We start from the raw sequence: 15,445 nt of genomic DNA, 5'->3' as shown, positions 1-15,445 counted from the left end.
GGTGAGTCGCGAAACCATATTTGTGTTGGCTTATGCACATTGTTGATTCCTGCGATTTCAAGACCGGATCCCGCTGCCGTCGTTGCAGCTGATTGTTTGGGTGAGTTTTGGTGTCAACTCAGATAGGCGCGCTTGCGTCGAAGCCAGCAGAAGCTGCCGAAGCGTCCCCCAAAGCAGGAGGCGAGGCGGGCGGCACCGAATAGGCCGGGCAACGGACTTGGCCCAGTAGCTGTCGAGTAGTGAGTCTCTTTCGCAAACTCGGCTGTCGAGATTTGCGCCAGACGTTCCCGCTAGTCGGACCGAAGCTCTCGCGCTCGTCTCCATTCGATTCAATGCTGGGACAGCCTCAGTCCAGGCGTTGCCCGAACCAAGATTTTGACAGGCCGTGGCCGTTCGCTGCACAAATGGTCAATTTATCGTCGAGGACGTCGTTGACCGCGCTTACCTCGTCTCAGACGTGTGTTATCCTTCCCCATAGCCCAAGCCCGTTGTCCGTTTCCTTCAGCGACGCCAAACCGCTGCCCGTTAGCTTCAACATCGAGAAACAAGGTTAGTTCTTTGTCCTGGAGCTCGTTGAGCACACTGACCTTATTCTAGCAGTCAGAATCGCCCTCCGCGTCAGCGCCGACCCGCCTAATGCCTCCCGCTCGCCCGGTCCCTCCCGCGTAAGTCGTCTTGTCGTTATCGGCCAGTTTGTTGACCAATTTGGCCCTTGCAGAGTCGAAAGATTGACTTGCCGGTGGAAGGCGTGGCGCCTCGTCTTGGCCTCGTCGTAGGTAGAGCGAGTCGGGGGGCGGCATAGCGTCGGGAGCGGCGGCGCTCGTGCTGGGAGAGGGGGAGGTGAGGGAAGGATGAAAAAGACGATGTCACGGTGGTCACAAGCGCCGAATCGTCGCCAAGCAGCTCCGCAGCTGCAAACAGCATGAATAGGGGCAGAACAGATGCGACACCTTGTGGTGTCGCACCTGTGCCATCGAAATCAGACGCGACAGCAGGCACAGAGTCGCATCTGTTCTGTGCCTGCTGTCGCGTCTGTATAATACTCTGTGACACTTGCCTCCTTGGCCCTGAGGGCGGGCTCTGCGACATTCACATCTTTCGCATGGTGAAACCACTCGCTAGAAGGTCAGGAAACGATTGCTGGATACCTTGCCCTGACTCTTTTCAAGGCTGGCACGAGGATTCTGACGCCCGGAGTATAACCCGCACGTGCGCATCCTTGGCGCCGGGTTCACCTTTGAGACCGCTGTAGGGCCCGGAGAATGTTAATCCGGTTGACATTTGGGGCTATGAAGAGGCTGGCCCGGAGACGGGCGTGTATGGCGGCCATACACTTTCGTGGGGATAACATACGAGAGTGTCGTCGAGCAGCCCCGCGGGATGGTGCTCAGCGTGATCGATAACGCCACGGAGTCCACAAGATCGCGGGGGCGGTTCTGGCGGAGGTGGTGGGCGCTGCAAGGAAGCCCGGGATATGGCCGTGGGGTGCAGGTGGGGAGGCATTAGGTGTATGATTCAGTATGAATCATTGCCAGCACTGGAGGGATAAGCGCTGGTGCCCTGTGTCAGGAGGCGGGAGCGGGAGCGGGTCTGGTGCAGCCGCGGGGTATGATGCTGCGGCGCTGCCCGGGCCGTCGTGTACTGCCGGGTCAGAACCAATGCTACAACTTGAAGACAAGTTGTTGGTCGTAAATCAATGAAATTGGGTCCGGTGGTGGGCTCTACAAAGCCGTTTTGAATCTTGAGGTCATAACTGACTCGAAGCATGGCTCTTGCAGAGTGCGCAGACCGCGCTGGGTTTTGTAGTCGCGAAAAGTGACTTTTTTGCCTGACTGAACGTGAGATGCTTAGTCAGAGTCTTCCCAGCAAGACTCTGACAAATCACTCGTCGGGTCACAGCGCCGGTCACACTGTCTACACCCACGACCTTGACACGAGCCGGACAACAAGCTAGGGAGAGCGGATGATGGATGCCGCGATGCCCAATGGGATCCGCATGTCTGTCCCGGGCCATAGGCCTTGCCTTCTGGTTCTCCGACTCTGGCTGGTAAGCACAAGACCACCATTCCATCTTGCAAATTGGCTTGCTGACAGTCTTTGCAGCGGCATCATTTCACGACACACCACTTATTGCCTCTGGAGAGGTTCAGCTGCACTTGCGGGGCTGGTTGGGGCTGGCGGGACTCTCATGGTCAGATATACTAGTACCCAGATTATCTGATTTTGATAAGGAAACTCACCAGTAGTTAGTGCTGCAAATGCCTTTTTCTGCATTCAGCAGCACTTGCTAGGCTGGTTTGGGCGACATTGGCAGCTACAACTCTCAGGTTTGTCCAGATTTTTTGGAGTTTGGTGAAGAAACTCACCACTTGTCAGTTACCCCCAACCTGACAAGCCTGCTCACATCTGGTACTGTCAGTGGCAAGGTACATATGCTATCCTGGCTTGCTTTTATTGTTCTGACCCTTACTTGAGGTGTACATTTGTCGGAACTCTAACTCACCCGCAAAGCCGCCACCTTCACAGCCACATCTGCTGGCTGTCACGTGACTGCTGGCTGTCACGTGTACTGCTGGTCATCATGTGCACCACTGCCGCGCATGCCTCTGGCAGCGGGATGGGCTCAGCACAAGCAAGTAAGGATAAACTGTGAGTAAGATAATATATATAGCCAATGCTTATTTAATGCTCTAGTGTTTCTGTGGCTTCCTTGCTGGTTGTAGAGGGTGTTTCCCAGCATGACTGACAGTCTGGTTGTATATGGACTTGCCTCAGCATGACCGCTTTTGCTGGTTGTAGAGGGCCTTTCCACAGCACGACCGACAGTCTGGTTATATACGGGATCGCCTCAGCACGACCGCTCCCTTGCTGGTTGTAGAGGGCTTTCCCCAGCATGACCGACAGTCTGGTTGTATATGGACTGGCCTCAGCACGACCGCTCTTGCTGGTTGTAGGAGGCTTTTCCACAGCACGACCGACAGTCTGGTTATATACGGGCTCGCCTTGGCACGACCGCTCCCTTGCTGGTTGTAGAGGGCTTTCCCCAGCATGACCGACAGTCTGGTTGTATATGGACTTGCCTCAGCACGACCGCTCTTGCTGGTTGTAGGAGGCTTTTCCACAGCACGACCGACAGTCTGGTTATATACGGGCTCGCCTTGGCACGACCGCAATTGCCTCAGTACTTGATCATGTATTGCAGACGGCCTGGCCTATTCAAACTTCTCTAGCAAGTTTCTCAGCTTCCACATATTTCCTCATCTGATTCACTTTTTAGCCCTTTATAGCTCTACCAACAAACTTGACCACAGGTAACCTGTAAAATCTATGTCATGCAGGCAGATACACTAACTACAGAAGGGATCCTTCCACATCATCCCAAATCACCTCCCCAGTTGCTACTAATCTCATGCGCAACAACGACGTGCCTCCAATTCCAACGATGCTTGAATCACGTAAGTTATGTGTGCAATTCGGTAGACCAACATGCTCACTAATCCTAAAGATGGACCTGTCTCTCATCACGACCGATGACGATCACATTTCCTACCACAGGAGCTCGGCCCGAAAGCAACTCAAAATGGGGGACAGACTCCCACGGGCCACCGCCAATCAACTCCAACAACGACCACAGTGCGACTTGGTTGATGCTGCTATCAAGACAACGGTGCAAGCGGCCTCTGCAACGACAACAGCCTTCTATAAGAGTTCGTACCGTTTCAAGTCGCGTCGATTTGAGGACTGGCGGCCACCCTGCGGGGCACTGCAGTGTAGATGTCGCGGCTGTCTTGCTTGAGGCGGGGAGACGTGGCAGAGTGGGAGGGTCGGGAAGCTTAAGACAGCGTGTCAGCGACATATGCCAGGTCCGAAGCACGCTGCCTGGGCGTTGAGCAAAGTTGGAGGAGCACAGCACGTGCCCAGATCCTGCTCAACGGCTAGAGTGGTGCGCGTGGCGGTCCTGCGGGGCGGGAGGAAGGAAAGAGGCGCTCGTTGATCAGCAGCACGTGCCCGGTCCCGGTCCCGGCGCCGACGACGCCGGTTGCTTTCCCACGTTCTTCTCTTCTTCCCCACCTCCACGCTCAGCTGCTCGTCGTCAACAATGCCGTATTTTCTGGGGGCAGTCGCAAAACAGCGGCTGCACAGCAGCTGCACGCATGCGCGGATCTCGGAGAACTGAACCATGCGTCGCTACCCTGGGCCTGTCAACAATTGTGGGCAAGACAATGAAATGTAAAGCAGCACATACCAGTTTGCTGACGCGCCAACACCAGAACTTGAAGTCGGTCTCGCGGTCCATACCCAAGACAGGCTCGCCAGCGGACAATGCCAGCGTCAGCCCGCTCAGGATAGTGAGCAACCATTGCATCTTGTTATGGTCTACCACGTAAGTGAGTAGCTTATACAAGAGTGATGACAAGACTCACCTAGTTCAATAGTAATGAGGAGCGACTCGACACTCCCCTTTGGCCTGTCAACAACTTGAACAGTGAGTAAGACTAAGCCAGCGCTCAGCAACACCTACCTGACGCGCGCTCCGAAGCCTCCGCTACCGCTGAGATGACCCGGAGTGCAAAACCGAGGCGGGCTCGCCAGTAGGCAACGCCAGCGCAAAGGCTCAGGGTTGTGAGCGTAAGCGACAACGACAAGTATTTCGGGGCCGTAACCCGACGCCCGCACGCCGTGTCGCTTACCAACTTCTCCCGCCTCCGCCATCCCCGACGAGCTTGCTCGCAGCGGACAAGACAGCCGTGTCCTGTCTTGCCCGTCGCTGCAAGCGGACTCAGCCGCGAAGACGACCCCAGGGTGGCCGGGGACAGTGGAGAGTCCGGTGCAAGGTGCGACTTTGAGCGGTGCTGTACCAGTCGCCCTCGGGACTACTCCTCGAGAACATCGCCGTCCCGCCCAACCCCAAGTCTCTCATCATCTCCTCACCCTCTTCTCGCGTGACCCCCAGGCGAAGAACGCGACTTTAACTCCGGTGCACACTCTTTCCGGCCACGGGCAAGCTGGGAAAGCGGTGCCAGTGAGCGACAGCCGAGCGAGCAGAACGCAGAGCCACTCACAACTTGGGTCGGGCCCAAAGTGTGCGCGCCTGACGCACGCGTACGCCGTCATTTAGCCCGCCATACGCGCTGCCCAGCTCGGTAGTGTCGACATCTGGCGCGTCGACCTCACGTGCCAGCCTGAGTGCTCCCCCGTCGCCTTACTTCATCGCGGAACTACCGCTTTCATCTCGAAACATGCTGACTCCGCACCAACCGCCTCCGCCGGCCCGCATGCACAGTGGGGAGGCGCAGAGAAGACGCCAGCGTGGCATTTCCCACGGGCTCCGGCCGGCCGGTCCGAACCAGAGGCTTGCCACAACTGGCGGACGCCTTTACCACAACCCAACAAGTGCACGAAATAGGGCTGGTGGTTAGTGCGCAGCGGAGTCCGGCCAAGTTCTGGCTGGGAAAGCCAGAGTGCCGGACAGTGTGCGCGAGGCACTTACCCAGGCGATGTCCGGCGGTAACGGAGCCCGCGCCGCCAGTCGGTGTCTGCTGGCTGTGTCTCATCACCCAGCGTTGCTGTCCAGACGTGTCGTCGAGCTCAGTACAAATCCTTGTCTTCGCGAGTTCCGCGAGTGCCACCTTGTTCTGGGCTTCCTTCATCGTGCAAGTGGCGGGGCTGATCGGGGTGCAGGCGCAGCCATGGGTAAAGATGGAGATGGCTTCCAAGCAGTGTTTCTTTGGACCCGTCTGCCAAAGCGCGAGAAGCATGCGGTTAATAGGAAGCGTGGAGGGCAAATGATCATGTCACGCAGCTTTGGCTTTGATTTGTTACATATTGGGAGGTGGTTAGGTTAATTTTCATGGTACCTAAGTACATACTAAGAATGTAGTATGTGGTTGCTTAAATGGAGTTAATCATAGAATCCCAATCAGAATCCCAATCAATGATAGTCCCAGAATCTGGTCACAATATTCCAGGCTGGAACATGTGATATATTCCAGGCCGGAATATTGAATGAAAACATGTGGCAGATTGAGAATATTCTACGGATCTGCCCAACATTTTCCGGGCTGTCATATGCTTGGCAGATGGTGAGAAAATTGAGAATATTCCACGGATATTCCTGTCATATTCCAGCCTAGAAAATAGAATGAATACAGCCTGGAATATTCATAATATTCTCAACATGTTCCAGGGCGGAATATGCTCCATTGCCCGCAGTGTTAGCGTCGGGGACGAGTTCAATGGCGTGGTCCCAGGCTCTCCGTTCTGGGAGCGTATCGAAGGACTCCTTGTTTAAGACGTCCTGGAACTCCTTAGCCCAGTCCGGGATCTCGGAGGGCGGAGGGGCGGAGTTCCTGGCAAAGGCTTCGGCCAGGCGCTGCGAAACGGTGCTACCTGCGCGTATCTCCTCCGAGGGATGAAACGAGGTGTAGAAGATGCGGTCACCATCTTCGAGCTGGTCATCTTCGTCATCCGAGTCCGAGTCCGGTGTCAGATCGGGCAGGTCGGAATCGAGACCGGAATCAGAATCATCTCCGTCCTCAGGGCCAGAGAGGTCCATAGTGCAAGCCGAGGGGAACGGGCCGGAGCGGAGACGTTTCTGAAGCAACCGGAGTGGCCGCAACTGGGTCCGTTTGACACATTCCTCCTCGCGGCAGGTCGAGCAATTGCGGGGACACCGTGTCATCTTGACCTCCTTGGTTTCCCAATTGATCTCTGGGTTGTGTTTCCGCAACCAGGAGTACCCCAGGATGAGGTCTTAGGCAATAGCACGGGTAGGCCAAACCCGCGCGGGTATGCGGGTTTTACCCGTGCGGGTACGGGTGCGGGTCAGCGCTCGCCAAATCCGTGGCTTCATGACTCAGCTGGTTTTCACGGTTGTTGATTCTTCTGTGCCTTCGCGAGGCTCTCGGTTCGACTCGGGTGCTTTTCTGCCTTTTTATCCTGCCTTCTTTCCCCCTTGTTGCTAACACTTTCCGTTCAGTGTATGACCATCCGCGGGTAGGTGGCTGTGCGGGTATGGGTACGGGTATGCCCTCGGATACCCGTGCCATTCCCTATGAGGTCTTGCTTGCCAAGATGGGTGACGGCCAGTTGAACTTGTTCGGCATGGCCTCTGTAGCGCAGGACCAAGTCCGCGATCTGTTTGATGGAGCCGGGCGTCATTAGGGGTGCCGTCGACATTGAAGACCGGGATCGGCTGATCAAGAGTGCGGACCGGAATGCCATTCCGAGCAACATAGTTCGTGTCGATGAAGTCAGAGGTGGCACCACAGTCGACAAGCCCAGAGAGCGAGAGGTTCAACGCACTGGTGGTGGACTCTAGCTCCAACGGGAGGTGGAGGGAGTTCGCCCCAGGGGCAGCGGCAACAGTGTACTGCTTGGGCAGTTTCTTTTCCCAGGCAGTGAGGCGGCGAAGGACGATGACCGGAGTCGCGGGCCGGAGTCGGAGACAGAGTCGAGGTGGGGGCAGGAGAGGGTGTGTCTTTCGTTTCGGGCTCATTGTAGGGCAAGGAACTGCATTCATCATACAAAGAGGCAAAACGATTTATAGACGTGAACGAGGGCACACCAGTCACTCGTCGCGGGGGACAAAATCCTCTCCGGCCATCGACTCCGCTGCCGTCTCCGGCAGGGCAGCTGTGTCTGTGTAGCGGGCGATCAACTCCGCTAACATCTCGTCACCGAGTTGTTGGATCACCTCGTCGAGGATGTCCATCGAGCGGACATCGGCGGGGAGGGGGCAATCCCGGGTGAGATGGTTTGGGTCGCCACAGCTGAAGCAGGCGCGGCGAGGGGCACCCCGAGCCCTGGTGGGATCGAATTCCATAGGGACGGGAGCTGGAGGCGCCGGAGCGGGGGCGCGGGCCGCGGGTGGCACGACCGGAGCCACCGGGTGGAAAGGGGCCGGAGCCGGGATACAGTTGACCGGAAACGGAGTCCGAATCAAACTGCCGGGCGTCTTAGGGGCGGCTGACTTGATCAGCTTGGCCCGGACCAGGGCCTCGTATTGACGGAAGGCCCGGGTGCGCCAGCTAAGGTAGTCCCGGAGGTCCGGGGGGTTGTTCGAGGACGTGATTCCGTTGTTGATCAAGGGGTCAAGTCCGTGGTGGAACTTGGTCACCTTGACCAGCGCGTCTTCGAATCCGGCAAGGTCCATCAGGTCCTCGAAGTCGTCAGTGTACTGGTAGACATCCTTTGTGCCCATGTGATAGGCGGAAGTCTCCAGCTTGGAGAGAGCGTGATCTTGCTCGTTCTCCTCGACAAACCGGAGTCGAAACTCGGAAACGAACGAGCCCCAGGACGGAAACGGAAACGGGGCTTTGCTTCCGTGGCGCTCCGCCCATTGCTGAGCGGGTCCTTCTGCCATGAACGACATGGCATAGCGGACGGCCTTTTCCTCGCTCGCCTCTCCGTTGACCACGAAGGCCTCAGGGGCAAGGCGGGCGTAGGTGCGGACCGCGTAGAGGAACGCGCGGCCACGTTTCCGGTCGCCGTTGAAGGTGAACGGGGGGTTTGGTCGCAAGACCAATTTTGAGGCAAGGTTGATGTCGCCAAAAAGGGCTTCGGAGTCGCCCTGGACCGGAGTCGGAGTCGGAATCGACGTCTCCGGCGAAGGTGTTTGGGGTCCGCCAGCATTATTAGCGGCGGCAGCGGCAGCGGAAGCCTGGTTGGTGAGTAAAGCAAGGGCCTCAGTTAGGCTATCGATTTTCGCCTCGAGTGAGTCCATGACGAGGGCGGAACGGACTTGTACTCCGAGCCTGAGTCAGCGCCGAACCTGGCAATCTTGTCCGGTTGATCCCGTAGAGAGTTTCTTCTGCTGTAAGGGCAACCCCGGAGGCCTGAGATCAAGGTCCTAGCAGGGGAGGATCCAAAGCGTGAACATTGGTAAGCGAATACAAATGAAGCTGACCTAGCAGGGGAGGATCCAAAGAGAAGAAACTCTGAGGGTCCGCCTGCTAGGTAGCTGACTATATACTGCTTGTCCGTAGCTGCCGCTGTCGGGCACAGAAGGCTTGGGCGGCGTCGCAGGCGAGGTCCCAGGGCGACCGCCGGGAGGGCATTGACGGATCGGTGATTGTGCGGGCGAGATGGAGGGCTGGACCAGAGTCGGAACCGGAGTCGGACCGGAATCGGGCGCGTCTCCGGGCCGAAAGGGAGGTTCCCCTGACAATATGATATAACATGATTTGAGGAGCTTCTTTTTGCAGGTAGTGAGGCGACGGATGTGGGTAACTGGGGACAAAGACCGTGACGGAGTCAGAGTAGAAGTCGAAGTGGGGGCAGGAGAGGGTATGGCTTTTCCTTGCTCACCTCTCTGTTGACCGTGGAGGCCTTAGGCATGAGGCGGGCATAGGTTTTGACTGTGTACAGGAACACATGGCCACGTTTCTTATCATCGTTAAAGGTGAAGGAGGGGACCAATTTTGAGGCAAGGTTGATGTCGCCAAAGAAAGCATTGAAAATGCCTGAAACCAGAGTCAGAGTCGGAATTGACATCTCAGTGGTGGTGGTTGGGGTGCGCCAGCTGTGTTAGCAGCAGCAGCAGCAGTGGAAGCCTGGGTGGTGAGAAAAGCAAGGGCCTCACACCAGGGGCAAAGCTAGCGGCAGATAGCATATGGCAGTTTGCTGGCAGTTTGCAAGGCAATTTTTTTGCTTTGTTAAAAACAAAGAAACCTTTGTCTTTGCCCAACTGCCGCTAGGTCTGCCATTAGCCAACTGACGCTAGCATTGCCCCTGGTGTCAGTTAGGCTATTGATTTTTGCCTTGAATGAGTCCAACCGAGCATCTGCATCAGGAGCAGCTCCGGAAGGCATGATGGGTGTGCGGACCACAGGAGTGACAAAAAAGGAGGGGACAGGCAGTGACAGTGATGAGTGGAAGTTGGACTTGTTCTACGCGCCTGAGTCAGTGCTGAACCTGGCAATCTTTTCCAGTTAATCCCATAGAGAGTTTATTCTATTGTAAGGGCAACCCCAGAGGCCCGAGATCAGGGTCCTAGCAAGCAGGGGAGGATCCAAAGAGAAGAAATTCTAAGGGTCAGCCTGCTAGATAGCTGAGCTATATACTGCTAGGGATGCCACCCAGAGCCATAGCCCCGGGTCTACGGCACCCGTCAACAGGTGCCCATTACCGTGCTGTCGGCAATCCAGCGAATCGCTGCGACAGCATGGTTATGGGATAGTTTGGACCCGTAATCCCTATAAGAATACGGCCGTTACCGTCGCTACAGGTCAATGGCTGATGGGCCATCAGACATTTAATTTCACAATGGATTTAACCGATTTTGTCTTCTTCTGGCCAGATTCCAGGGATATCATGGACTAATTACCCTTGATAGCCTGTAATTCAGTTCAAAGTAGACACTCGTGGCCTAGAAACACACCAAGCCAGCTTCCGGTAGGGCCGGTCTTCCCCGAAGTGCTTCGTCTGCCAAGTTCTCGGGCATGTGCTTTGCATCCACATGACTACAATCAGTCTTTTATATGGAAATTCTGAAGTTTAACCTAGACTTATGATTGATATACGAGATATTGTACTTTGGCTGGCTGTACTATAAATTTCTATTAACAGTAATGTAACGCAGCAGTAAGGTTCATAATCACGTTCTGAGTTTCTACCTCATTGTAACTGTCTTCAGTAAGGGTTGGTTTGAATTTAGAATCATGTTCACTCCATTCAAATTGATTGGGAAGTGAGCAAGGAGCCATATGACCATGATAGACAAAGTCTTGTGATGAAATGACAGATTACTCTTATATTAAGCAGATGTCGTGTGAATGTATGCACATGTTTGGCATCAGCTTTAGCAATTTATTTACTCCACATTTCCACTTTTGGGACCACTGCTGTTGAAACCCTAATTTGGTAAGAAAAGCTGTAAAGTCTAATTGGGACATAAAGCTGTAAAATCAAGATTTTACATCAAGTACCATAAACAAGTCCAATCTAAGGCTATTTGTGATGTTGTTGTTGGCTGTAATATTAGTATAGAGGGCATGTAGACCTTGATATTTCATAAACTCATGAATAAAATTGGCATATTCAGTCTGCAAAAAATTGTGAAACAACATTTGAAGCTGGGGCATAGCCCCAGCCTGTCTAGTCTAAAATTAATGAAATTGTTTTGCACTATGACATTCCCAAAAACCACATATATGACAGCAACATCATGATGAATATATGTCTCTACTTCCTCTGCCAAGAGGGGGGACTTTCCATCAGAGCTCCATGACCAGAAATAGAGAGATTTTTTGTAGCAGGAATTGGTACAGAGCACATATTATCCTCTATTTCAGGTTTAAGTTCATTCAAAATCAGAAATATTTCTGGAGTGCAGGCATCTAACATAAAGGTTCCCCCAATTTGGTCAGGGTCCCAGCTTTCCAGTAAATACAGATCAAGGTGGGTATCTTTGATAAGGACTGCAAGCTTTAAGACATATAAGGATTGATGTTTTAATACCTACATGCTTAAGAACGTGTTAGCTAAGCTTATATCAAGTTATTTTGGCATGCATACCAGATCCTTACCCAATGTCCTGATATTCTACAGCAGATTTTCTCCTCTGATCATGATTGGGATATTAGCCGGTAATCATGCTATGCATGTGGGGCCATACCTTCACAAAGTCATCAACTATATATTGTACAATTGTAAACTTCTCTGAGCTTGGAAATACAGTTTCATGGTGGACAGTCATTTCAGAGGAATGGCACAAAGAGTAGGAGTAGGACCGGGGGAATCCTATGGAGTAGGACTCAGTCCCATTCTAGTAGGACTCAGTCCTGTGTGGAAGCGGCATATCAAATGTATGACACTTGATATCATGATAATGCCATCATAGTATGATGATAAATTGATTGCAACAATAAATATTTTGTTATAATTAGTGTTAGTATGTGTTTGTTAGTGTTTGGTTAGGGTTTGGTTAGGGTTGGTTAGGGTTCCGTTAGTTAGGGTTCAGTTAGTTAGGGTTCGGGTAGGGGCAAGGAACGTATATATATGCTGTTGGGGAAAGTGCTGAGTCAATGCTATAACTTGTTAGGGTTTGGTTAGGGTTTGGATAAGGGGTAAGAATGGTTAGAGAGTAATATAATATCAGTATTGAGTCTGATATAATCATTGATTGCTGTTGACAACATTTGTTGATTGATTTAATTATCAATATCTGACAGCGGAGTGTTGTAATCAATAGGACTGAGTCCTATTCCATAGGATTGAGTCCTATTCCATGGGACTGAGTCCTATGCAGCCAGTCCTACTCCTACTTTTTTCATATATACTTGTCATTTCACCAGTCTTGATTACTTTGACCTTGCCATTCTGTTTGCTAGAGCTTTGGAGGATGTCAAGTCTGGCAAGCACAGGACCTGGATTAATATATCCCCATTCGATGTTGTCAAATGCTCATGAAATCCATTAGTATAATGTGTTCTTGAGTTTTTATGATTTGTTATACCATTTTCAGGGTCTTCAAAGTTGGGGACTAGCTTTGCAGACGAAGAGCTGAAAACTTGTGTATAGTTCCCCATAACTTGCGTGAAATTTCCGCCTGAGATGTGCTGCACATTCTTGAACAATGTTGGAGGACCCTCCTGCATTTGTGCATAAGAAACCATTTTGACTCTACTATCGTGTGTTGAAGCTTGTGACTTGTCAGATGACTGTAACTATGAATTTGTCTGAGGAGGGTTCTGCTTTTGACCATGGGATAGGGCTTTGGGGGGCGGCGACATGAGGGGGAAAGGCAAGAAACACAACTTGAATGCTGTGCAACTGGGCAAGGGTGGGGCAAAGTTGCGTAATCGACCGCTCATATCGGTGCAATGCCGGGTGCGGATGGATTGGCAGATTGGCGCACAGTTTACATTGAGAATTATCATAAATAACTCTACAGCGCGGGTCTTGATCGGGAAGGAGATCAGAATAAATCGTGGATACTGTTGCCGCAGTAGCCGGAGAGATATCAGAAACAATCCATTCATGCAGTTTTGCGCCATAAACTTCTCAGACCTTTTCGTTCTCCTCGACCTTCTCCTCGCCGCGCTTCTCGTCGACATCGCGATCCGCCACGGCGGTCTGCTCCGAGCGTGCGTCGTCAAACACGTCCACACGCGTGCTTGCAAACTGGCGTGCGGGCACGCCCTTCTCGAACAGCAGGTCAAGCTCCGCAAAGGTGCGGTTTTGTGGCTGCCGCGAATTTTCAGTGTTCCGCCGTACAAGCCCGACGATGAACAGACCTCGGGTACGCGGAAATACGTGTATATGATGCAGCAGAAGCAGATCCCGCCCCAGAAGAAGCCGGTGTAGTTGCTCCAGTCCCACGCTGTTGGGTTCAGCATGTACGGCGTCAGCACGGAGGTGATGATGCCCACGACGTTGCTGTTGCACGCAAATTAACTCGACGCGAAGAATAAAATAAGCGGAAAGACGCACTACAGATTCCGGCCCAACACAACCGTCTTTATCGACAGTCGCCGCGTGCTCAGCTCGCCAACGAGCGAATAACACACCGTGCCCACAGTGCACTGGTATATCAACGCCCACACGAGCATCAAACTCCCCGTCGCCAGCGCCGCCTGGTCCCGATGTCGCTCCGGCACGAGCGCCAAAAACCCGAGACACATCAGGATAGTGCACAGGCCCATCAGGCCGTAGAGGTAGAGCGAGCGCCGGCCGACGCCGCGCGACATGAGGAACCATGCGCCGAAGACGCCCGCGCAGTTGATGCCATATTGCCCGAGCGCGAAGTCGTATGACTTAGACGGCTCGAGCCCAGCCTGCTCCAGGAAGTAGGTGGAGTACCCGGTGAAGGCGTTGCCCGCCAGATTTTGCATCGCCCAGCACATGCAGACGATCTGCGTTAGTGATTAGCTGAAAAGGGAAAGGAAACAGTAGACACACCTCGGTCCTCCGCAGATCCGTCCCTTTGAAGCAGTCCCAATACGTCGCCCCGCTCGTGAGTTTCTCCTCTAACTGTGTTGTGTGCTTCATCATCGCAAGTGTCTCGTCCGCGTCGAAGTCCGTCTCTTTCTCCACACTCGTTAGCCGCAGCAAAGCCTTCCGCGCCTCCTCCATCCGGCCTTTGCGCACGAGCCACCACGGGCTCTCTGGCGCCAATAATACACCGACAAATAGTGGCAACGGCCACATCCACTGCAAAGCATACGGGATGCGGTATGCCCACTCGTCTGTCCGCCCGAGCATCGACTTGATCACGCCAATGCCGATGACCTGGCCGATGCCCCAGCAGAAGTTGACATAGGTGGTGAGGTACCCGCGCAGCGCGACGGGGCAGACTTCGGAGGCGTATGTAATCGTCACTGTCATTCGTCAGCACCGAACGGGCGGAAAAACGACCACCCACAGGTTTGGAAAACACCCCACGGAATCCCACATAGAATCTCTGCAACCTGGAGCGCGATGACGTCCTTGGCGGTGAAGAAGATCGCGGTGAAGGCCGCGATTGCGACGAGGCAAGTCATGACCGTGTAACGGTAGCCATAGCGCTCCGACACCCAACCGTTAAGGAAGAGCCCAATGATTTCGCCGACGTTTGCACCGTTGGACAGCCCCGCTTGCCACCGCGCCGGCACTTGGTATGTTCCATCCGCGCCTTGGACACCGTATTTTTGGTTGAACTGCGGGAAAGCGTCTGGGGTTATGAGTTCAAAGGAACGGGGAAGGACCGGTGGCTTGACGCACAGAAGTTTGAGAGGAGGCAGACGTCGTAGCCCTCCATGCAGATGCAGGTAGAGATGAGGATGCTCCAGGCGATGGCCTTGGGGTACAGCCGGACCCCGTCCAAGAGCGACATGGCGTGCTCTTTATCCGTCGCTACCTATGACTCGTTAGCTGGATCGTGCGGCGCGGGCCCGGGAGGCAGAGAGCAGAGCAATGGACGCGAAGATTCAATCGACAGAAAGAAACAGCAAACCCGAAAAAGTGCTCACCTTCGCATTCCGAATCATCTCCCTCGTCGCCTCATCGCCCTTCCCCAGCTTATGTGCCTCGTCAAAGTGCAGCGGCCCTCCCCCTCCTTCGTTGACAGTCTTTGTGGTCTTCTCGTCGTGGGTCATGGTCGGTCGTAAAAGCCGTTAGGCTCGTTCCTCTTCCAGGCACGCTGGCAGGGCAGAAAAGGTGGAGACAGACGCGGGGCCATGGGGCAGGCGTTTTATGCGGGCTGATCGGCACTCGGCAACCGTATCTCATGGTCCGCGTCACACGACCTGCCCGCAATGGGGCTTCTCGTGTTAAGAAGCGACGTCGGTGATGCGTCGCGTTTCACGCGCCTGCCACTGCATCGACAGACATAGCACGGCTGTTGCTTGGGCGGTCTCCACGGGCGAGAAGTGGTGGGACAGTACAGGCAAGCTTGGTGGTCGCTGGGGGAGGGTGCGCGAGGCATAACGGACGGCGGTTGGCCCGATTAAAGCTCAGGAAGAAA

The 15,445-nt window shown here is 54.0% G+C and overlaps 1 protein-coding gene across 1 annotated transcript; it reads right to left on the bottom strand.

The window, feature by feature from the left end:
- Nucleotides 1-13,005: 13,005 nt before the first annotated feature.
- Nucleotides 13,006-15,077, bottom strand: MIND_00575600 (MFS general substrate transporter; the record flags this gene model as incomplete). The annotated part of the gene is made up of 7 exons (XM_037362518.1): nucleotides 13,006-13,188; nucleotides 13,239-13,380; nucleotides 13,435-13,856; nucleotides 13,903-14,321; nucleotides 14,366-14,653; nucleotides 14,704-14,839; nucleotides 14,952-15,077. The coding sequence occupies 7 exons, from the start codon at nucleotides 15,075-15,077 to the stop codon at nucleotides 13,006-13,008; spliced, it is 1,716 nt and encodes a 571-aa protein (XP_037220439.1).
- Between the last annotated feature and the right edge of the window lie 368 nt (nucleotides 15,078-15,445).

This window comes from Mycena indigotica (genome assembly GCF_014461135.1).
Source record: "Mycena indigotica strain 171206Taipei chromosome Unknown Mind.scaff0005, whole genome shotgun sequence".
Lineage (NCBI taxonomy): Eukaryota > Fungi > Basidiomycota > Agaricomycetes > Agaricales > Mycenaceae > Mycena > Mycena indigotica.
This window is presented reverse-complemented; position numbering and strand designations above follow the sequence as displayed.